General features: G+C 42.1%; 1 protein-coding gene across 11 annotated transcripts in view; it reads right to left on the bottom strand.

Annotated features, from left to right (window-relative positions):
• Positions 1 to 23,840, bottom strand: part of TLE1 (transducin-like enhancer of split 1 (E(sp1) homolog, Drosophila)) — a 107,136-nt gene that overhangs the window by 30,159 nt on the left and 53,137 nt on the right. For 2 of the 11 annotated variants that reach the window (XM_011982777.1, XM_011982779.1), the window contains exons 7-12: positions 20,773 to 20,977; positions 20,024 to 20,040; positions 7,110 to 7,226; positions 3,232 to 3,285; positions 2,569 to 2,721; positions 317 to 461 (exon numbers count right to left, since the gene is read on the bottom strand). In XM_011982777.1, coding sequence (XP_011838167.1) covers positions 317 to 461; positions 2,569 to 2,721; positions 3,232 to 3,285; positions 7,110 to 7,226; positions 20,024 to 20,040; positions 20,773 to 20,977 — 691 coding nt within the window. Of the gene's footprint in view, positions 1 to 316; positions 462 to 2,568; positions 2,722 to 3,231; positions 3,286 to 7,109; positions 7,227 to 11,796; positions 11,814 to 20,023; positions 20,044 to 20,756; positions 20,978 to 23,840 lie in introns of all 11 variants that reach the window. The other 9 variants (XM_011982782.1, XM_011982785.1, XM_011982778.1 and 6 more) reach the window with 7 other exon arrangements.

Below are 23,840 nucleotides of genomic sequence, written 5' to 3'. Positions count from 1 at the left end.
CAGGAGGCAGAGGTTGCAGTGAGCTGAGATCACGCCATTACACTCCAGCCTGGGGGAACAAGAGCGAGACTTCGTCTCAAAGGAAAAAAAAAAAAGAAAAGCTGAATGTAAACAGTTGGAGACTGAACAGAGTGCAGCTGCTGAAACCCAAGGACAAACATCTGTTTCTTATCATGGCTTTTTCAGAGATAGGAAGGAGGGTGGCCCTAAGTACATTTCATATTTGTAGGGCAATTGCATCACAACATTAACAGACAGCAAATCAAGCTGGGAATGGGAGAAACCAAACAAAGCACAACAAGAGGCGATGCTCTACCCGCTTGGTTAACGAGGGGGTCTATGGCTGGAGGCTTGCCGAGGCCTGGACGGAGGCCTGGAGTGGCGCTGGTGCCCGGCGTTGGCATGTCGCTCCGAGGCGTTGGTGTGCTGGATTTCAGAACAGGCGTGCTGGCTTTTTCATGCTGGTGTCATTAAACAAATTAAATGAGTATTATTTTTAATCCAAGCCATATTACACAATTTATCACAACAGCAGCTGGGACACTGGGCACCTTCTAGCTACTCCCTCAGCCAATTTTCATAAATCCACACAATGTTGACAGCATTAACTTGTGAGCGAGAAATGTTGACCTTTCCTCTTCCTGCCAGAATTAAAACTCGAGCTAGAGACACAGAACATGATCACACTTCTTCCTCCGCAGATTTTATTTTAAAAGTATTTTCCATCAGGCTGTGGACTTTGGGTCGACGCCAAGTTAGAAAGATGACCACCCAGAGAATCCTTCCCAGGCACTCAGAAACACATGCCCCGGCCGCCAAGAAAGTCCAAGGAAGACCCCTTTTCGAGTCTCCTTTTTAGGTAGCCCTGGGGTTGAGACAAATGGTGAGAGAGAGTGGGGCCAATATCTCAGAGACAAAAGCCCCAGGGCTAGCCTTACCAATATGCCTAAAAAGAACAACACTTTGGAGTTAAGTGCCACTGCCCACTTGCCTACATAACCGAAGTGGACCCACCAGTGCAGAGCAGAGACTGAACACCAGCAAGGGGCCTTTCAGAGTCCAGATGGTAACGGGGTTACAGGACACCTTCTCTGGCTTTTCAACCTTTCATGTGCTTTACAACACAGTCCAAGAACCAATACAGTGTGGCAAAGAGCACAGGCTGAAGAGAGCTCTTTCTGACCTTGGATCATGAGCCACAGCTGTGTGGCCTTAAGTTATTCATTCTCCGCAACCGGTAAAACGGGATAATGCCTACAGGGACCAGGTAAGGATCAACTGCAGGGTTGTTATGAAATGTTATTGTTAAAAGATGACGCAGTCTACCAAGTTTGATTGAATGAATGACCACCAGTGGGTTCTGATGCACCAGTTCCTGGCTTCCCCTGGGGCCTCCTTTGTGCATCACTGATCTGACGAGCTCCATAACATCGGGGCATGCTCTACGACATGCCCCGGTATTAGGGATCAGTCTACCAGGTAAATGGTCAGCCTAAGAAAATGAAGACTTAAGAATCTCGGAAGTTTGAGGCCAGGTGTGGTGGCTCACACCTGTAATTCCAGGACTTTGGGAGGCCGAGGCGGGCAGATTGCCTGAGGTCAGGAGTTCAAGACAAGCATGGCCAACATGAAACCCTGTAACAAGCCGAGATTGCACCACTGCACTCCAGCCTGGGTGACAGAGTGAGACTCCATCTCAAAAAAAAAAAAAAAAAAAAAAGGAAGAAGAAGGAGGCAGTGAACATGGATGCGTGTACACCCTCTCTAATGCGTGGTGGTACCAGGCGTGGTGATAGGCACCTGTAATCCCAGCTACTGGGGAAGCTGAGGCAGGAGAATCGGTTGAACCTGGGAGGTGGAGGTTGCAGTGTGCCAAGATCACACCACTGCACTCCAGCCTGGACAACAGAGTGAGATTCTGTCTCAGAAAGAAAAAAAAAAAAAAAAATCTCAGAGGTTTGAACCATTTGTCAACTGGGAAGTTTCAGAGAGCTGTGTGGCAAGGATATATCCCCCAAGTAAGAAGGCAATGAGGCTGGGAGTGGTGGCTCACACGTGTAATCCCAGCACTTTGGGAGGCCCAGGTGGGTGGATCACCAGGTCAGGAGTTTGAAACCAGCCTGACCAAACGGCGAAACCCCATCTCTACTAAAAATACAAAAAAAAATAGCTGGGCATGGTGGCGTGCGCCTGTAATCCCAGCTACTCAGGAGGCTGAGGCAGGAGAATCGCTTGAACCCAGGAGGCAGGAGTTGCAGTGAGTCGAGATTGCACCACCGCACTCCAGCCTGGGTAACAGAGTGAGACTCTGTCTCAAAAAAGAAGATGGTGGCAATGAACACGGATGTGTGTACACCCTCCCTAATCGTGGCCGAAAAGAGATGACTGAGAGGGGAAAAAGTAAACCCTGAATGATGACAAAGAACAGAAGGATGAGTTTCACTAGTAAACTCTTCAAAATACAACCCTCAAGCAGCAAAACCCCTACATTTCCAATACTTCAGGGTCCGCCAGTCCACAATGAAACATACACGGCCAAACAGGCAAGTGTCAGTTTTCTTTACCTACCAAGCTCATTTCTTTGGATTTCAAAGAAGTGGAACTTGCCGAGGAGGCCGTGGAAGCTGGGCTGCTAGAAGCATCCTTCTTTAGCAGGCGGTTTTTGTCGATTCCATTTTCCCGGGGCGAGTGGGCAGGGCTTGCTCGCGGAGAGGAAGGGTCCTCAACGAGCATAATCAAAAGTTTTCGTGATTTAGCTTGTAACAGACCGACCTTTCCCTTTCCACACTCATTCTCTAAATTTAAGGACAGTGCTGAAAGTCCTTCGGGTTGGGGGTGTACAAGGTGACCAACACCATGTTATAACGAGCAACATGGTCTCCGCAAACATACCCGCAAACACGCCATAAAAAACAACCCCCCAGTCATATCCCTCCTTGTGCCTCAGGCTTAAGAACTTTGCCTAGAGGGCATTGGAAGGAAAGGGGAGCCAGACATCCAACTTAGGCATTCAAAATGTCTACGGAAATATCTTTCTTTAAAGGAAATAAAACTTTATGTCAGTTAGACCATTATTGCTCCATACATGAGCAACCATTAACTTCTTAATGCAAAAAGTTGCAAGAGGTCCCCCGCACTGAGGGGCTCTACTTCCTTCATTCACTGTTAGATTATTTTCATAACATTATTCAAATCATTCTGAAGATAAACTTTGATGAAAAGAATGGTTACCTCATTAGACACATCCACAACTAAGTTGTCATCGCTTTTGTCACCATCACTGTCCTGGAAGAAAGAAACATTAACGCCATTTACTAAAAGCTAAGAATGGGTTTGGGGCACAGTTAGATTTCTTTCTATAGTTCTTGGTAGCAGACAGACAAAAAAAACTACCTGGGACAGGCCTGCAGGCTCTCTATCAGTTTGCCAGCCCTAGTAATTATTATCATCTTCTCCCTCTTCTCATCTGACCTGGGGCTATGCAAAGCTTCAGGCAGGAATTCTGTAGCAGTAGCAAACCAACTATCCAATCACAACTTGTTTACAGGTGATGGCAAGTTGCAAATACTTGGCAGGTTGTAAGTGCTCAGTAAACGGTTGCAACAGCTGAATTTCTCTTGAGGGCTGAAATCTCTAATTTGAAATATGCATACCCTTATATCGAAGTCTTTCCATATGATTTCAAGGTAAAGCATTTTCCCATGGGATTACTAGTTAATGCAAAAACAAAACAAAACAAAACAAAACGAATCCAGCAAAGCTAGCCGGTGGATGGAATAAGCAAACAAAACCCAATCTTTTTCTCTTAAGTAACAAAAAAGTAAATTAAAAATTAACCTTTTTTGCAATCAGCTTGAAGTATTTTTGGAAAGATAATAGATGGCAATATTTGAAAGGCACTGGCATTCTGCAGTAAGGCTCTCATTGTCCCTTCATAAAGCTACAGTATTTACTAATCAGAGGAAACTCCAAGGTAGCACTGGGTTGGAAAATATTCGGAAAAGCTGTTCAGCCGGGCACGGTGGCTCACGCCTGTAATCCCAGCACTTTGGGAGGCCAACGCGGGCAGGCAGACCACTTGAGGCCAGGAGTTCAAGACCAGCCTGGCCAACATGGTGAAACCCTGTCTCTACTAAAAATACAAAAATTAGCCGGGCGTGGTGGCGCATGCCTGCAGTCACAGCTATTCAGACGGCTGAGGCACAAGAATCGTTTGAACCCAGGAGGTGTAGGTTTCAGTGAGCTGAGATCATGCCACTGCACTCTGGCCTGGCCGACAAAGCAAGACCCTGTCTCAAAAAAATAAATAAAATAAAGCCTGTTCAATTTAATGATGTGGGCCGGACGCAGTGGTTCATGCCTATAATCCCAGCACTTTGGGAGGCTGAGGCGGGTGGATCACGAGGTCAGGAGCTTGAGACCAGCCTGACCAACATGGTGAAACCCCGTCTCTACTAAAAACACAAAAATTAGCTGGGTGTAGTGGTGTGCACCTGTAATCTCAGCTACTCAGGAGACTGAAGCAGGAGAAATCGCTTGAACCTGGGAGACGGAGGTTGCAGTGAGCCGAGACTGTGCCACTGTACTCCAGCCTGGGTGACAAGAGCAAGACTCCATCTCAAAAAAAAAAAAAAACAACAAAAAACAAAAAAACAATTCAATGATGCGATCACCCCCTCCATCAAGTTTGAGGCAGGCTGAAAAAGTCTACTCTCTTAGCCAAAATGTCTCATGTCCTTTAGGGCAGAGTAATACATTATACAATGTAGGTATATGGAAAAAGCAGGACATCTCAATGGGTTTGAATTCTTGGAAAGGAAGAGGTCCCGAATTTATGATCTAAACAATGCTTGTACTGATACTGTTGTCAATGAAGAATATAGAAATAATATCTGAAAAGTTATTAGTACAAACAAGTGCAAATATTATCCACATTGGCCTTCTGAAGTAAGCCCACAAATCTAGGCTAGAAAGTTTACCCTCAACTCTAAATTCAAGTCTTACATGATTTGTTTCCTAATCATACACAGAGCACTACATGTGGGAGACCCAATTTATTTTCTTCAATAGTGTGTTACAAGATATATTTTAGCCGTGGTTACAGGGCACCATGCAATTCACCAGTAACAATTCAAATTACAACCATTGAGGAAGCCTGGGTAATCCTAAATAACAGTCTACTGAAATAAATATTTTCATACAATAAAGAACAAAACTAACACTAACGAAAATCCGTTTTCTCTTGGTAAAGCCCACAGCAAAGCACAGATGTTTCCAGGTATTAAGGGTGGTGGTGGTGGAAAAATATAAACTAAAAGAGTTTATCTTCTACAAAGAAAATTATAAAAATGGCTAAGTTAGTACACACACGGAACGAGCACAAATAGCGAACAATTCCTTTATTACAATGGAACTCTGAAGTGAGTTTACTGTAATTTAAATCTTAGCTTTGTACTGGACCCTTCTGCAAAGGGTACTGCAAAGGACAGTACATGTCTGTCATCGGTGATCTAAGTTCTGAGGCCTTTGTCCCAGACTCTCCAACATACTCTCCACACACGGTCCCTAACCATCTATCCAACCAGACAAACCTAGTACACGCAGGTTACAAAACTACCATGCCAAGCTTTATGGATTCTAGAGCACTCATTACTAAATAACTTACACTATACACAACAGCCTCATGAAGGGCAATTCAGAATTCTACATCGGCAAATATCTGCATGTCATAAACCTTCCAACTTGCTTCGTAACATCAGAATTCTACCTCAGCAAATATCTGCATGTCATAAACCTTCCAACTTGCTTAGTAACGCTGAATGTCACAATGAAAGTACATGCATGGGACATCGGCTTTGGGCAACAGACAAGGGGAGAATGATATGTGCTAAAAAGTGTTGGGTTAGGCTGGGGAGAACCAACCGCTTTGTTTCTTAGTATGTTATTAAAGCATGGTGCAAAGTGCGAACCAAATAGAGGATCTCTGGTAAAATAATCGAATACTGGAGCTGGGTTTGGGCATCTTAGCATAGTGTCAAAGAGCAGAGATACTAGAGCTGGCTCCAGGAAATCACTGGGATGTTATAAGAGTTAAATGAAATAATCCATGTAAAAATCACAAGGTACCTGGCACCAACTCCGGGTGGTGCTCAAAAAGATGTTACCTATCGTCAGCTATAGGCTTGGGCAAGCCAGCAGCAGACACTATCATCTGTCTAGTGTTTAGAACTCCACATAGCCTGCACAGTTGACGCCTCTTCCTCCAAGGGCATCAGGGACGTAGCCCCAATTCAGCAACTCTGCTTTCATACTGTTCCTGAGAATGCATCCATCCTGAAACAGACACTCAGGGACACACAGGCAACTCCAAGTCATACATCGGGTGCAATGTTTGTAACCCTGAGACCAGAGCCAATGGCCATCTGGCTTGGTTTGGTTTCCTTTTGAATGTGGTTTTAGCTGGATCTGTGACAAGAGTCCCCACTCCATCAACCAGTAAAGTGATCTCATCTACAGAATTTAAACAAGATGCCTCTGGGGTTTCTTCCATTTTCACCATGAACTTAGTTCACTAGAACGCTCACTGTGGAAAACGCTGAGCTCTGTCTTGAGAAGTAGTATGAGCCTGTATCATCAGAACAGCATCCACAAAGCTTCTGTGACACTATAATTTTTACTCTATTTTAGCAGGAGTGGCTACTAAATTCACAGAGTCCAGGACAAAATGAAAAATGCAGAGACCTTATTCAAAAATTGAGAATGCAAAGATAGTGAGATCTGAGCATTACACCAAGAGAGGGCAGGGGCTGGGGGGACTCCTAATAACAGCAGGGCCCTGAGCAACCACAGCGCACAAAGCCAGCCCTGCATTTTCATATTCCCTTTTGAGTAACAAAGGCAGGAAGTCCAAAGCGTAACACTGAGCCCGGCAGAAGCATAATTTACTGCCCCAAAGGGAAATAATATCCTACAATGTAAGAACCTCTCCTCTTTATGTTATTATTTTTAAGGACATGGAATTATCACTAAGATCTTAAGAGTATACTTGGATACTCACTTAGGTGAGCAGTAAGCAAACAAATACTATTTCAAGTCCTTTAATTACTTACATAGTGGCTGGAGTCCTTATCATCCACCTTCCTTTTCTTGATGTCATTGGAAAATTCAGGCCCATTTCTGCGTTTATCTGTGCCTCTCAGACTGTCTGGGACCAGAAGGGAATTACTCTGCAAGACAAAAAAATTAATCAAAGATTTCTTCCCAAGCCTCTTTGTACACATGAAAACCCAACCTCAATGTGAGAACTATTTTTGAAAGGTGATACCTACACAGCCTTTCATTCCATTTAATTCATCTCATCTAAAGACTCTGATGGCAAACGTATCTACAGGTTTACACACTTAAAAAGGAGACCCTGACTTTGCAATTAAACCATCCAAAGCTAGGTGGATTCTTCAGGCCTCCTTGGAAATGTGCTTCTGTTCTATTTACTGTTGGAGACATAGGAGCTTACTGTGTTGTATGTGGATGTGTTTTTATTCTTTCCCACTGCGACTTCCTGGTCAGGAATGCGAATGGCCTATGCGCAAATCTTGAGATTACTCTATTAGACATATTCTTTAACTGTAAGAGTCAATGTGTACCACTCTAAAAAGGCACAAAGGAAGCGGTGGGATTAACAGCATGGTTTCCTAAAAGGCAAATCACATTTTCCACAGCAACAATGAAGGAACTCTTTTGAATTCTTTTAATTTATTGTTGAAAATAAGACTTGGTGTTCCTCGCCAATAGCGCTGAAATTTAAGACCCAAGGGGGGAATTTCGGCCAGTGAATCTTCAATAGCAAGGCCAGCTCCCACACACAAAAGCAGGAACAAGGACTAATCTTTTCCACAAACCACACAGGATACTTTCATTCGCATATGCTGAGTAGGAACTGTTGACCCAAAGAAAACAGGCATTTTAGATATTTTGGGGTCACATGACATGATCTGACATCTCTTCAATTCCCATCTCCCCTCGGGCTAAAGCATCAGAACATGTTACAATGAGTTCTTTTAAGTGTGGGATTAGCATATGCAAGGGGGCAATTTGTTCAGTGATGTGTTACTGCCCTGAACAATGTTGAATGAGCTGTGCAAAAACCTCCTTTCACAAAGCCCAGATAACCCCAATCTCTGAAAGATGTTTGAGAACTAAGAGGGCGGTGTCCAGGGCCAACAGACAATTATGTTACCTTTCTCTGCCACAATTTAAAACAGAAGGGGCTGGGGGATGCCTTTAAGTTAGACCACATCTAATCGACAGTATACAACAGGAGCAAATACTTTATGGTACCTTTTTAAAAGCCGTGAGTTTCATTCCTAACCAGCCAGAGGTAATCAGCCAGGTGGCCAGCCCTCAAAGCTCCCCCGGAAAACCATGGACCCCACCATGGGAGGGTTGTTCCCAGCTCAACCATATGCAGGAGGAAATCAAAACTGGGGACCAGAAGGCAATCCCAAGCCTCTTGGCCCTCCTCAGGGACCGACTCTAAAGGAGCTGGGCTCTTTTATTCATGACTGTTCAAGCTACACAAATGCCAGGAGGCTTAGATAAAAGCAGCTGGGAGGGACCAATGCAATTCAATATAGAGAAGCTCAAAGTAATGTCTTTACCACAGTGTTTGGGGCTGAAAGGTGAGCCGGCTGGATCCCTGAACTAATTACCTAGATAAATGTCCGCTAAAAACTAACCCCTCCAACCCAGACCCACAGCTGACAAGGCTGCAGGAGACCTAACTCTTGCAAAGTGCTAACACGCCCTCTGAAAAGCTGGGCCGGAGCAGCAGCTGCTTGTGCACACATGGGAAACATGTTTAAATACACCTCTCTCTTCTAGTTTATTTCAGCCCCGAGGTCTCCTCCTCCAGACCCTGAGCAGCATCCAGGGCAGGGCTATGTCTTATTCAACTTTCAATCGGCCCAAGTGCCCAGCAAAATGGGGCATAGAGTCAGTGTGTGCTGACCAGTCTCTCCACAGTCTTCCAAGCTCTCCTGCTGTCATCAGCACTGCATGTCCAAGCCACAGGGCCATTCCAAGACAGCTTCTTAATGTCTTTTTTTTTTTTTTTTAACGATGTCAAGTGGTACTGTGAACGTAAAAGTAAACTACACTTCTGTTAGAAACAATACAATTTCTGTTAGAAACAATAACCTTTCTATGACTGGACGTTTGAGACTGTCAAGCTTTGAGGCCTCTGCATCTATGTGTTCAAAGTTACTACTGTAATTTCCGCTTGAGCAGCTTAAATGAAGCTTATAGTCTGAATAGGTTTTGAAAAGCTCTGAAAGTTCCTCCAAATGTGGTGGACAGGGCTAGTAATTAGCAGCACTGCTTATCTGAAATGGACCCCATTCAACAGCAGACTTCAACAAGTTACAAAACAAGATGCCTCATCATACCTTTGATGCTGTAAAATTGACTCAAAACAAGGCAGCAGAGTGTGGGCTGGAAAGGCACAGGAAAACCGCACTCAGACCCAGGGATCCCTGGCCCATGCAGCTGCCGGACGCCCCGCCGGCTTTCTACCTAAAGACTACCCCACCAAAAAGAGACCGCTTCCTTTCACTCTTGTTCCCGTGAACCCAGCTTTCTGTGTATAACTGCCCCTTCCAGCCCTGATGCTGCTTTCATTGTTGTTCTTGATATGAGCAAATAGTTCCAGCCTAATGAGCTTCACTGGCAGCAACAGCAACCATTCTGGTTTTTAAACTACCGCCTGGGGGACCCTTACCTTCATGATTCCCTCACTTGTTCCCAGAAACCCAAAAGTGACTTGGTGGGTACTGCATTTCTTGAGGTATTTTTCCCTCATGCTGTGATTTCTCCTTGTGCACGCCCTACTGTGTGTTGCTTATGGCTCCAGGGTAGAACACAGTCATTTTGATGGCCATTAAGAGCCACTTTATACATATTTTGAGAATTCAGAGATTAAACCTGGGTATTGACTAAATTGTCATTTTGATCCTCCAAAATTTCGAATGCTATGTTGTCTGGGTCCACATCTAACAAATCGAGGCAACATTTATGAGGATACCATTTGCAAAAGAATGAAACAGAGGTTGCTTTGCATTAAGCTATTTAAAAATGGTTATGAGGCCAGGTGCGGTGGCTCATGCCTGTAATCCCAGCACTTTGGGACGCCAAGGTGGGCAGATTGCCTGAGGACAGGAGTTCGAGACCAGCCTGGCCAACATGGTGAAACCTCATCTGTACTAAAAAAAAAAAAAAAAAAAAAAAAAAAAATTAGCCGGGTGTGGTAGCACACACCTGTAATCCCAGCTACTTAGGAGGCTGCGGCATAAAAATCGCTTGAACCCAGGAGGTGGAGGTTGCAATGAGCAGAGATTGTGCCACTGCACTCCAGCCTGGGTGACAGAGTGAGACTCTACCTCAAAAAAATAATAAAATGAAAAATAAAAAAAAAAAATAGTCATGCATTCTAAACACAGAAAATAATTAGAAACAAACCTGAGAAGAGGCTAAAGCAACTGTCGACACATTTTGTTCCTCCTTCTCCTCCTTCTGCTCCTTTAATCTGGAGGACTAAGATGTCCCAAGACAGAGGTGATTTGCCTGGGGCCAAGTGGCTTTGTCCACCACCTGCTGATTCCTATTACAGTCAAAGTGCCTCCTCTCTCAGAAGAGTGATTTTTAAACTCAAGTTTATATACATGCAACACTTGTACCCAAAAACTTATTGGAAATTCAGCCTGGCTCTTTAAACTACTGCACTTAACATTCTAATGTGACATAATACCTGACGCATGGTTTCTCTGACCCACCTCCTAACCAACAGAATGCCTTGCTTTAATCAGGTTAGATGCCTTCCATACCAAAAATAGAAACGTGTAATTTTTAAATGAACATTTTAAAGTCTACTTTAAAATGAACTAGGAATAGTCCCAAATTCCTGCCGTGCCACTCAAAACCCAAAATTAACACTGAAAAAGGCCTCAGCAGAGAGTGATAAAGCAGCCCAGGTACACACAGGCTTCATGGGATGCCAATCACCGCAGGTAATCATCCTACAGACCTATTTGCCACTGTAGACACCTCTTCCTAAGTCTATATTTTGAAAGATTTTAATCTACCAAACAGGATTCATCAAGTAGAATTCATTTTTCAAATATTTATTTGCCAAATAAATATTTAATTGAGAATCAGCTTTTTGATCAACATGAGAACCAGTGTTACCATACTGACTGATATACTCTAATTCCAGCCAAGAAACCCAATGCTTTATTTCACCTTGCGGCTGGTAAAATTTAAATATCTGCCAGGATTTTTTAAAGACCGTAAATGTTGGGCAGACTTCTATTACAAGTGTCCCAAGGACTGAGGTTTCTAGACTGTATGTAAGTTTTCCTTTATTTAAAAAAATTTTTTAAGAAATAAACAAAATCACCTTATTTATGTCTTCTACAGAAACTCAAAATAGGAGTTATACAGCCCACGGAGGACATGACAAACCTGGGCAAATCAGTTGAAAACATACTGTTCAAAACAAACTAAAATTCTAAAACCAAATAATTTTCTGCACCTACGTGTGGCACACACTTACGGGTACAGGGTCAAGTAAAACATAAAGGGAGAAGCATATCTGAGAAGTCTAAAAGAAAAGATCCTCCTAGAATGCTCAGTATCAGATACATAAAGAGGGTTCAAAAATGGGCAGAACTGGCATAACTTTTATATAGAAAGTACATGAGATGATTAGATGAGGTGCAAGAACAGAGAAACCATATACTCCACAAGAAGGGACTCTCTCTCTCTCTCTCACAAAAATCTGGAATTCTGTGAGAATGCCAAATCTCAGAGGGCATCTTCACTGGCAACAAGCAAATTACTACTTATTAATATATGCTTCCTAAGGGTTACATCTAACTTGCACTAATAGGATGACAGAATAGAACGGCTATGACAGCAAAAGAGCTGGTCAGAAGAAATGAGGAATGGCAGATCTTCCGATATTACAGCTTGTGTGCATTCTGAGACAAATTCTGAGCACAATTTCCTAACTGTGGGAACCATGTTTTATTAAACACACACCAGGATCTTTCCCTGCGGTAGCTCCATGGCCTCAGGGTAACTAGATAATTGGCAAAGTGTTTGAATTTCCTGGATGCGAGAGGCCAACATATTCTTTTAAAATAAAGCAAAAATAAACATTCCAACACAATTATGAAACCATACCTTCATATAAGAACTTACAATGTAAGCAGATGGGTTGACTGAACCTCAGAGAGCACCCAGTGGCGTCAAAAGAACATGTTAAGACTGGAACTCTGTATTCCTTTATCCTGACCATTCAGCACAAGTGATGTGTCTATTTCATGCTCCAAACACCCATTCAAGACAAAGGTAGCAAAGACCCAGTCACTTCAATAAGGATAAAAACCAGTCTTTATAGTCTTGTTCCAATAATCTGACTTTTCTTCAGCAATTTAACACTAATGGTTGTTCACATCTACTAACATGTTCTGAAAAGTAACCCCAGAAACTACGAGAAAAGAAAAAAAAAAAAAAGCAACTTTAATAAAATGCTGGCCTGTCAATGCTACCAAACAGTAGTTACAGAGGCCCTCATGGATCCTAAGACCTCCAAGCAACTTCTCTGCCAACAAGTTCAAACCCTGAAACCACCAGCAGCAAAACTGAAAGCAAAACCCATTCATGCACACAGCAAAAGCAAGACAGGTTTCCCTAATGCAAAAATAAAGCACATTATTCAAATGGATTTCTTTAGCTGCCATGCTGATTCCCCTTGGGAACTTTCTCCTCCCCGCAGGAAAAGTGTTTGTGTCAGAGGTACAGATTGGAAACTTGTGACACCTCATTTATCCTCAGTTACACTAAGGCAGTAGGAACCTAATTTACTAGCACACTCCACACTGACAATTAACTTCTCGGTGAACATTAAAACAATTAGGTAACGACGCACCCCATCACATCTGTGTGCCTTCTCCATCTACACCTGGTATCAATTAAGCCATCACCCTGCGCCGTACTTTTTGCTACGGTCCAATTGGTCATTCATGTACTCTGCCCAAAACTTCAACTACTGCATTTTTAACCCATAAAACTAATGAGATCCCCACTTGTTAACAACATGACAAAGTTGAAAATCTGTCCACTGGCAATCACATCACATCTCACAACCCTGCCTGTGCAGCCCGTCTGAAGGGCACACATTGATGTTTCACACAGTTTAAATGCAAACTCTGGGGAAGAACCAGTGCATTCCTGCACCTTGATTTTGCAACTCATCGAGTCAGGAGGACTCACAGAAAGGTAGCCGTGCAGGTGACATACAGGGCCAGTTAATGTTGAGGATGGACAGGGTGCTAAAACCACGATGCCTTCATCACCACCCTCTCATTTGTAGCTGGCCCTTCTACCCTCCTCCAGGCAAAGCAAAACAAACAAACTCTGGAGCAGACAATAAATACAATTATTTAAAATTAATTTTTAAATAACCTCATGACACTGCCATTCCCCATCTCAGGACCTAATCACAGCAAAACCAAAACCTCTATGTCAAAGCATTTTTGAAAGCATGGTTTCTAAGAGCTGCTTACCTGTTTCTGTGCCTCTTTGCTCTCTAGCCCCTGTTGAGATAATTGCTAATGCAAGAAATGGCCCTGAAACTACAAAGCCATTAGGTCAGGACTTGACTAAGTCATCTTGTATCTGACAGCACTTACATTTATACCTCCTTATCTCAAAGATAAGGACACAGAATTTGTTGTCCACCTATGTTCCAGTGAGGAAATGATAAAAATGATTATAGGGACAAAAACAATCGCAGGTTTTCTAATTACAGAGCACAAACTCAAAAAAGAGGTTTTGGAGGGAAAAATTGTTCTCTCGCTTTTTGTTTTGTTTTTTTTTTTTTTTTAAAGATGCTCTATTTTCACTGTAATCACAGTGAGATAAAACCTGAACATTAATCCAGTCCACCAAGGCCCCGATATCTACCTGACTTATTGCATCCACAGTCAACAGACGCCTCTACCTGGTACAGGCTCCTGACAATCTAGAAACCACCAGGGCTTTCAAGGGTTCACCCTACTCACAGCAGTGTTGCCAACATTCTCAAAGAGGATCTATCTTTTTTAAGCAGAGTTTTAAACTTGGCCAGAAGGGAAACCTGCCCAGGAGACTGCTTAAGAAAACTTAAGCGTTTTCCATTGTGCCCAAAAATTGAAATTTTACATGACTCATCTCAGTTTTAGCCTTTATTTCCAGGCAATCTCTTAAAATGTCAGGTCAAGATGAATTCGTAAGTATTTAGGCAAAAACAGCACCTCCAAGGCTGTGTCTACTTTTGAGAAATTTGATTATCAGGAAACTGATCAAGTTAATAAGCAGCTGAGATCAGTTTCACGGTGCTGACGTGCTGAGAACCAACAGTAACTGCCACATTGGCACGCGGATCCTTATTTCCATAACTGCCTGTGTAATATGTACTTTAAAAAGGGAGAGAAAACCAAGGCTGGGTGCAGAGGCTCACGCCTGTCATCTCAGCACTTCGGGAGGCCAAGGTGGGAGGATCACTTGAAGCCAAGAGTTTGAGACCAGCCTAGGCAACATACTGAGACTCTGAGTGTACAAAAATTAAAAGAAAAATTGTTTTAATTAAAAAAATAAATAGGAGAGAAACCCAGAAGTAACTGCATTGAGAGTCATGAATGATGGATTTACTGTTGTCTTGCTACTCTGCCAACGGCAGTGGGAGGAGGGCATTCCCTAAGTACCTTCCATGCTGTTTGCTATCCTCCCACCTGAGGCCTCCTAACCCCCTCCCTATGAGGCAACCACTACGATCACCTCTTATAGATGGGACTAGGAAGGCACAAAAGAATGAAAAAGCCTTGCCTGTGTAGCCAGAATTCCACTCAGGTCTGCCTTTGTACAAAACTCACGTTCATTCTACCACCTGGTGCCACCACGGTTCCCATGGGCCTCTGGGAGTGAAGGTGATTTTTTTTCCCCAGAAAAAGACCAACAGTATTCTTTTCCAAAGTCCCACATCTTAACTCCTCCTTGCCTTCCATAATGTTGTCATTTTGAGAAAAAGTGACGTATGGGTGGTCCTAACTAGGATTTGGTCCTGCCTCTGACAATTAACTAGTCAAGAACAGCTAGAGAAGAGTAACAAGAAAAGAAAAGAAGCCACCTTATGTAAAACAAGGTGATGTTTGTTGTAATTATCTCTAGGTAAGCTCTAAATACAAACTCCTGGTGATTTTAGAAGTCAATTACAGAGTGACAACATGGTCCCTCAGATTACTAACTCTCAATCTCTGTTAACTAAGTAACTATGTGACCGGATGCATCCAGCCTCCTTGATGAAGAAGGTTTTTTTTATGCTGCTGTGCCATATGACCTGAAAGACAGATGAGTGGTGCTTAGACTGTTCTGAGTCAGGAACCCCTTTTTGAGAATTTGACGAGTTATAATCTCTCCCCAGAATTCTGCAAATGAACACAGACCCACCACAATCTGCATATACTTATACAGTCCATCCATGAACGCCACTGCGTAGGTCTACAAACTGTCTGCTCTGGAGTCTTCCCCAGAGTCTCCTCCCTTTTTCAAACAGTGATCACACTGGCTAAGTATTTCAGTGCCTTACATTCAACAAATGTTTCACTGTGACATAAAAGGGATCGCTGCAAAATGAGAGCAAGTATACACAGTACCTCAAACAGTACTTGGCCACATAGTCAGGGCTCAACAAATATTTGTTAAATGACTCAAAGTATTTAAAAGCATGACCTATTATACATTTTTTTAAACCATACAACTTGTCAATTCTCTCTTTCAAGCAGATAAAAATAGCATTCCCTTCAGCCAAAATTTAATGTACTTTATCTTTAAATTAATTAAAATATCTAAAGTTATGTTTTTATTACTACTGAATGCTACTAAGAAACAATGGCCTTTTTTAGGTCATTTCATATTTCTCTGCTCAAGAACTGCACTTATGTAAGAAAAAACAGATATCAAAATTTTAAAACAGCCAAAAAAAACCTTTAAACCAACGCAAAAACTCTATAAAGTTGCTAGCTTTATCATTCATCCCTTTCAGAAATAAGAAACTTTAAGGTAGTTTCCATAAAGACTTTCACTCTTAGAACAGCCATGTGTCACTGAACAACAGGGATACTTTGTGAGAAAGGGATGTCAGGCAATTTCATCATTGTGCAAATATCAAATAGTGTGCTTACACAAACCTGGGTGATACAGCCTACTACACACCTAAGCTACTGCTCCTAGACTACAAACCTGTACATGTTACTGTCCTGAATATTACAGGCAGCTACCACACAATGTAAGTATTTGTGTATCTAAACACACCTAAACATTGAAAAGGTACGGTGTTATGCTCTTACGGGACCACCATCATATATGCAATCCACTGTTGACGCAAGTGTTGTTAGGCAGTGCACTGATTGCACTTCTGTTTTCTAGGCTTCACATTAAAACAGATTGCTTATTTAAGGCTCATTTGTTTTCCTACCATAAAATCTTTTAACTAGCAAATTAATTTCTGCCACTAAAAATAAACAAACTACCTACCAACCAGTTTTAGGCTCACAGATAAAAATTCATACACACCCACATTCCCTGTGGATCCCATCAGTCTCTGATTTCTGCACTTGGTATAAATAATATGTTCAATATAGAAAGAAAAACAAGAAGAAGAAAAAAAAAAAACAGTAAGGAGTTAGTCTTATTTATGGCCAAGGTCCTTAGACTTTGGTCCAAGGATCCCTTAAGGGTCCCAGAGACCCTCGAAAATCTATGAGGGCAGATTTTCTTCCTAAACTTCAACTAAATACCACAAAAGAGCAAATGCAGAAGAATCCAGCTGTCCTCTTTAAAACTAAACAAACTACAGGACATTCAAGACAGTTGTAGACATACCTAACAATGCCACTCTTCCCACTATAATTTTTTTTTTGTTTTGGAAAAGTTATTTTTCACTAATAATGTTATTTGTATTAATACAATTTAAATTAAGTAGCTCTTCATCTGTTTAGGTGATTTAATTTTTTTTATTATTTCTTACCCAGTAAATATTGAAAATCAAAATATTAACCCAGTAAATATCAAAATATAACCCAGATAAACAAAAAGTTATTCAGGGTCCTCAATAATTTTATTTCAAGGGTATCAAGATCATGAGGCCATAAGGCTTTGAAAATCACTGGCCTGTAGCAACTGCCCTTAACCTTTCACGGGATTAAAAAACAGCAGCAAACAGCAATTGGCTGACTTGACCTGCCAAGTAAAATTAGACTTTCTGATTCAAACCACTTTATTAAATAGATAAGTACTATAACATTTTAGGCACTAATAGTACGCATCATCTCATTATCCACTGCTTTTCATACTCACTTTTATACAAAGTTTGAAGAGCTATTTAATTTTACATAACTGTAGCAAAATCCCACTTATGTGGACAGTGAACAATTTAATGCCTCTCTATGGACTGAATTAAATGTTGAGGTTACAATTAGTGTAGTTTTCCCATTTTAATCATCATTGCCCAACAGTTTTCTGTAGTCATTAGGCAGGAAACACAGCGTATATACTTGTTCTGAAAATATTCATTGAAATGATTAGAACTTGTCAAAAATTTGATATAAAAAAGGACACATGCCCAAAACACGTAAACCCACACTTGAACTAGAAAGTTGGTTGACTGCTAACCCTAACTTACAGACTTAAAAATAACCCACAATTGCCTGAAACTCAAGAACTGCTTCATACTTCTTGAAGGGGACAACCAAAAACCCTCCCTCCAGCCACCCCAATGAACCCATGAATTAAGCACTCGCATATACTTTTTCAGTCAAAAATACCAACAAGAGGTTATCAGACACATTCGGAAATTCAGAAAGACACAGAGGTATAACATACATCTCTACTAGCTTAAGCATACAAACCTCTGCCTATTCACAGCCCTGGCATCTCAGAGAGGCACATACCATGTGGCATCACTTCCACAATTCTGATACCAGTGAGTTACAGAACTTTTGCTGAAACTTTCTCCAGTCTTGTGTCTTTTGGTTAACTGTGTCACTCACTCCTCCTCAGTTCTCTGGGCAAGGGCTTTGCTGCGTGCCTACATACCCCGAATTACAGATACGTGTCCCATAGTGCCTTACGTACATGGTATGCACTCAATGAACACAACCATTTAAGGTGAAACAGGAGGACCGAGGAAAACATGTTAAACTGAAGTCCCAAAGCCAGAATAAGTTCACTAGATTTAAAACACATAACAGCCTAAAGGGCATGGGCTCTCCGCAAATTTCTTCTGTGATTTCATCCAGGGTTAGGTTTTTTAATCTGATACTCTACTGAACAGACATAAAAGATGACTATCTCGCTGGGCATGGTGATTCCAGCCTGCAATCCCAGCACTTTGGGAGGCTGAGGCGGGCGGATCACCTGAGGTCGGGAGTTCCAGATCAGCCTTACCAACATGGAGAAACTCCGTCTCTACTGAAAATACAAAATTAGCTGGGTGTGGTGGCACATGCCTGTAATCCCAGCTGAGGCGAAAAAATCGCTTGAACCCAGGGGGCGGAGGTTGCAGTGAGCTGAGATAGTGCTACTGCACTCCAGCCTGGGTGACAGAGCAATATTCCATCTCAAAAAAAAAAAAAAAAGGCTATCTGTAGGAACCCTGGAATGGCAAAACAATAAGGCTTCCTCCATAAACTAAAGCCAGTTTACTTATCTGTACTTTGTGTGTAGAATATTTTATTTCCTAGCTATAATTTTTTGTCCCCCCATCCCCTTCCAACATTTTCCGGAGAAACTTGTAGGACAAGAACTTTAAAACTAGCTACCCTTTCCTTCAACCATTCCCCACTCCTCCAAACACATCCAGATACATGAAATATACCAAGATCTGTCTCAAAGACAATTTTTAAAGTAGCTACTATTCTACACAGAAGAGGGTTTAAAAAGAAAAGAAAAAAAAAAAAAACAAAACCCTGAACTTTTCTCTTTCCTCCAAAACTTAGACCAAAAAAGTTATCAGAATTATTTAAATGTTCAGTATCCCTTTTTTTTTTTTTTTTTTTTTTTTTTTTTACCATATTAAACATGGTCAAAATACTGCTGTGTTCACAAAGAAGGAAAGGAGACAAAACCTGCAGGATATCCCAGCTGAAAAGGGGCCGGATTCTCTCTATTTGCTACACAACATTTGAGGCGCACTTTAAGTACGGGTCTCCCCAGAGCTAACTGGCAGATGCACGTACGGATCCCACATGCGCATGAAAAATGAGTGTGACTTAGACTGGTGAAAACATGAACTCTCTATGCACACAGCTCTGTCCGCTGAATTTCCTTCTTTTTAAGAGCTTACTGGTACGCTCAGTTCTTATGTCTAAAATAGATATAAGATCAAGTTCACATTCCAAGGGCAATTATGCAAAGAAAACAAGATATGGAAACCTAGCAACTAAAATGCATTCGCAGAGGATAATGACTGGTTTAGGTAGAAATAGTATATTACTAACCAACTTCACAAAGGGATTGTGATCTCTTGCCTCTAAAACTGATTTAAGATATAAAAATGAATATTCTTTTAAACTACAGCCAACCCCAGACTTAGAATGCAACCATTAACACTTTTACAGTGAGGCGGAGGCATACATAGATCAAAGTATATTTCCAAGTAAGTAATCACAGCAAACAATGTTGCCTCCAAATTATGCCCCTCTTGTCTGATGCAAGTTTTATAAAAAGACAAGAGCAGAGCAAACAGTCATGTAAGAAAAAGAAATTTTAAAGGAAGAAAAGGTAGAAGAAAAAAGCCAGGTCACTGAAAGAGACAGGGAGAGTGTGCGTGTCTGTCTGTGCCCGTGTAGAGAAGTGTTGTCAGAAGGGGACAGTATGTGCATATGTGTGTGTGTCTGTGTGTGTGTGCAGCAGGCATTTGAGTACTTACTGTGCCCGGCTCTCTGTCTGCTCCCGAGGTTACCAAGAAACGCACAGACATGCCCGTTCAGACACAGAGGCAAGAACAGAAATAAAAAAAAGGGGGGAATAATTAGAACACAAGCCCCAAACAGTTTTAAAAATGGCTTTTATTTATATAAGTCATTGCACATTCCTAATACAGTGATTTCCTGAAAATTACAGTATTTTGTAAACATAAGATTTACAGTTTAACCATACACAAAGCCTATTTTTTTATTTCTTGACAGAATAAATTACTTTTCTTCAAAAAATTAGTCAAGTGCAATTTTGCCCAATATTTAATGCATACTAGAATTAAAGCCTATGAAACTAAGTAGTAACAGATGCAATTATCAAACCTTTCATTTGAACACATTCACTTTCAAATTTAACTTCTTATTTCGCCCCATTTAACAACATTACTTTCTTTGAAAATTACCCAATTAAGCAGTTAACAGTTTTCCATAATATGGTACAGGCCACTGGCATTAACTAGGCAGTTGCCAAGATGTCAAGATGCCTGCAATCTAACGAGATCGAGACATCTACAGATGCCCACAGCAAACCCTGCAAACTTCCAGGGTGACCTGTGTTTCAGTGGAAAGCTTTGCGACAGTTCCTCTTATCTCATTGTTTGCTCTCTGTATAGGTTGGGGCTCTCTTTAGCGATGCACACAACTTTGCAGCACTGTAAGAGTATGAGGACAAAGTCCTAATCTGGCTTGCCCGGCCTCTCACCTCTGTGGTGCTCTGCATCGTGGTGCTTCTTGTCATCTTTTATTGCCAAGTGAGACTGCCCACTCAGAGCACTAGACAGCGCAAGAAGGCCGGCACTGCCCCCGAGGGGCGGGATTCCAGGAGGCTGAAGTCCCGAAGGGTGAGGCGTAAGGGGAACTGGGGGTCCGTGGCCATGAGAAAGATGCTGAGCTTGCAACTGCTGCTGCTGTTGGTGGTGGTGAGAGAGAAAAAGGAGGAGGAGGAGGTAGTGGTGACAGTGATGGCGATGGAGGCGGCATCCAGGGAAAAGCAGACATGACAGGAGGGGAAGGAGGAAACAGAACAGGAGGTTCAACAAACACACAAAGGGAGCCAAGAAAGAGAGGGAGGAAAGGGGAAAAAATGCGATTAGTGCTTTCAGTTCATCAAAAGCTTTCACCTGCTCAATGACCTCTCCCACCTTCCCAAAATATAATCCTTACAACTACACTGTCACTTTCTGGTATCACTCACCCCAAGACAGGAGCTGTTTATTATTAAGCAAGGCTGGCTACATCAGTAAGTAAACAGGAGCTAGTTCTTCTGTCTCTATGCGCCTCCAGGGAGGAGATCCAGCACGTCACTGAATCTAAGATGCCACAGATTTTCAGACTCATGCTGTTTTTGGAGAGTTTAAAATGGGGGTGGGGATGCATCCTACAATATAGTAGCCATACTCTCAACCTGTCACCAGATAACTCCATTCCACCCTACATCCTTGCATTGACTTACCACAGTAGTATGATGAGACAAAACCAAAATACTATTACTAACGAACAGAATTTGGAAAGATGGGTGTCTCATGCACCACCCAGGCACTTGTGCCCCCTTATTCCATCAAGCCCTCTCAGTCCTGTGAGGAAATATTGCAATTCTCATTTCCCAGAAGGAACAAAGGCTCAAAGGCATTCAGTAAATTGCTGAAACTCTCTCCCTAGGTGGGAGGGGACTGCAGTCAGTACAGAAGCAACTCTTACAGCTGCTGTTTACCATAAGGCCACAGACAGGAGAGAGGATCTCAGGGAGCCAGGCTTGTGGCCACTGGAAGAAACATTAGAGACGAAACTTTGTATATGCTTTCCTTCCTACCAAGCTCCACGCCTCAAACCCACTCTTTGTACGTGACTCATGAAAATACTGAGACCTAGAATGGGTAGGACCATGGATGAGGAAAGCACTTACGTGTGGGACTCCAGCCAGGGAGCCAAGCCCCTGTTCCCAAATACCTTTTCCATGATTGCACTTTGCCCCCATCGTTTAACCCATTCCAGAAGTTCTAAGTCAGTTCTCATTACACAGTAGCATTGCTCTTACACATTATATTTAAAAGCACATTGTATGAAATGAAAAAGTATCCAAGAAATGGCCCCTGCACCATGAATCTGACCACATTTCAGCTGTCCAACATAAAACTTATTTTTGATGAGGCAGTAAAAACGATTAAGGCTCAATTTCTAAGGTGTAATGTTAGAAAATTCTCCAGATTCTGATTTGTGCTCACTTCCCTGGGACTCAATTACTCATTTTATTTATTATCCCCTTGCGTGCACTGAATATATTAAATCTTCATGCCAGATCTTCAGTCATTTCTACCCAGCCCACTGACTTTTAACGGAATCCCAAACACACTTCCCAACCTCAAAAGTTAGAGAAAACACCATCGTAAAGCCAGAAATCTGTGTCTGTGGAAATTTTACAATGAATTTTCCAGCACTCCAATCTTTCTAAAAATGTTTAGGGTCAGGCACGGTGGCTCACTATAATCCTATAATCCCAACACTTTGGAGGCCAAGGCAGGAAGATTACTGTAGCCCAAGAGTTTGAGACTGGCCTGGGTGACATGGGGAGATTCCATCTCTATTTTAAAATAAATAAATAAAAAATCTAAGAGCCAGCCAACCATCTTTATAAACTTCCATTCTGTTCAAAGAGAGCACAGTTCTAATTAGAAGCAAAATGGGAAAGGGGGTGAGGTCAGAACAGGCAGCATTCATAGCATTCTTGGAAAGTATAAACTACTCATTCACCATTTGAGATCATAATAACAATTTCTTTATGAATAAAATCACCTTCCTGTCATTCCAAAGACACTAATTCTTGCTCTGTCACCTTTTAAGAGCTTGGCAATAGTGAGACATAAAACTGAAGAAGCTTGCAGTGGCATCACGGTCCACCAGGCATGCTCATTAGCACTTAATTAGGAACTAGACACCTGCCATAAGAAATGTGCTTGGAGAAGGATGAGGAACAGGTCTGCCCTACCAGCAATTACTATCATTACTTGGAGAGTAAGAGCTATGTCCGGCTTCTGGGGGAGAAATGCAATGATGCATACACAAGCAAGTGCAGCGGGTAATTAAGCACGGCACTAATTAAAAGAAGATGAGAGAGACTAAGCTGAGGGGAAGGAATCTAACCACAGGGTGGAGGACGCCACCCTCTCACCCTTCTCCCTGCTCCCCCTACTCCCCTAAAAATCTAGAATGCAGTCACCAGAAGATGACTTCAGAGCTGGGATTCTTACGTCAGACCAAACATACGCTGGTAATATTTAGATACTAAGAAAGTCAAGATTTCCGGCTAGGCACAGTGGCTCACCCCTGTAATCTCAATACTTTGGGAGCCCAAGGCGGGTGGATCACAAGGTCAGGAGCTCAAGACCAGCCTGGCCAAGATGCTGAAACCCTGTCTTTACTAAAAATACAAAAATTAGCCAGGCGTGGTGGCGGATGCCTGTAATTCCAGCTACTAGGGAGGCTGAGGCAGGAGAATCGCTTGAACCCAAGTGGCAGAGGTTGCAGTCAGCTGAGATCACACCACTGCACTCCAGCCTGGACGACAGAACGAGACTCCATCCCAAAAAAAAAAAAAAAAAAGGCAGGTCTGAAACAAAAAATAATTTAAAAATAAATGCAAGTTATTAATGATATATTAGACACAGGTAAGAGGATAACTAGTGAAGAAAAAATGTTTAAATGATATACACAGAATGTAGCATGGAAACACAAGGTCTAACATTTATTTAATTCAAATATGGGGGGAGAGAAGTG

This window comes from Mandrillus leucophaeus, unplaced genomic scaffold, assembly GCF_000951045.1.
Source record: "Mandrillus leucophaeus isolate KB7577 unplaced genomic scaffold, Mleu.le_1.0 Scaffold242, whole genome shotgun sequence".
NCBI classification, from domain to species: Eukaryota; Metazoa; Chordata; class Mammalia; order Primates; family Cercopithecidae; genus Mandrillus; species Mandrillus leucophaeus.
This window is presented reverse-complemented; position numbering and strand designations above follow the sequence as displayed.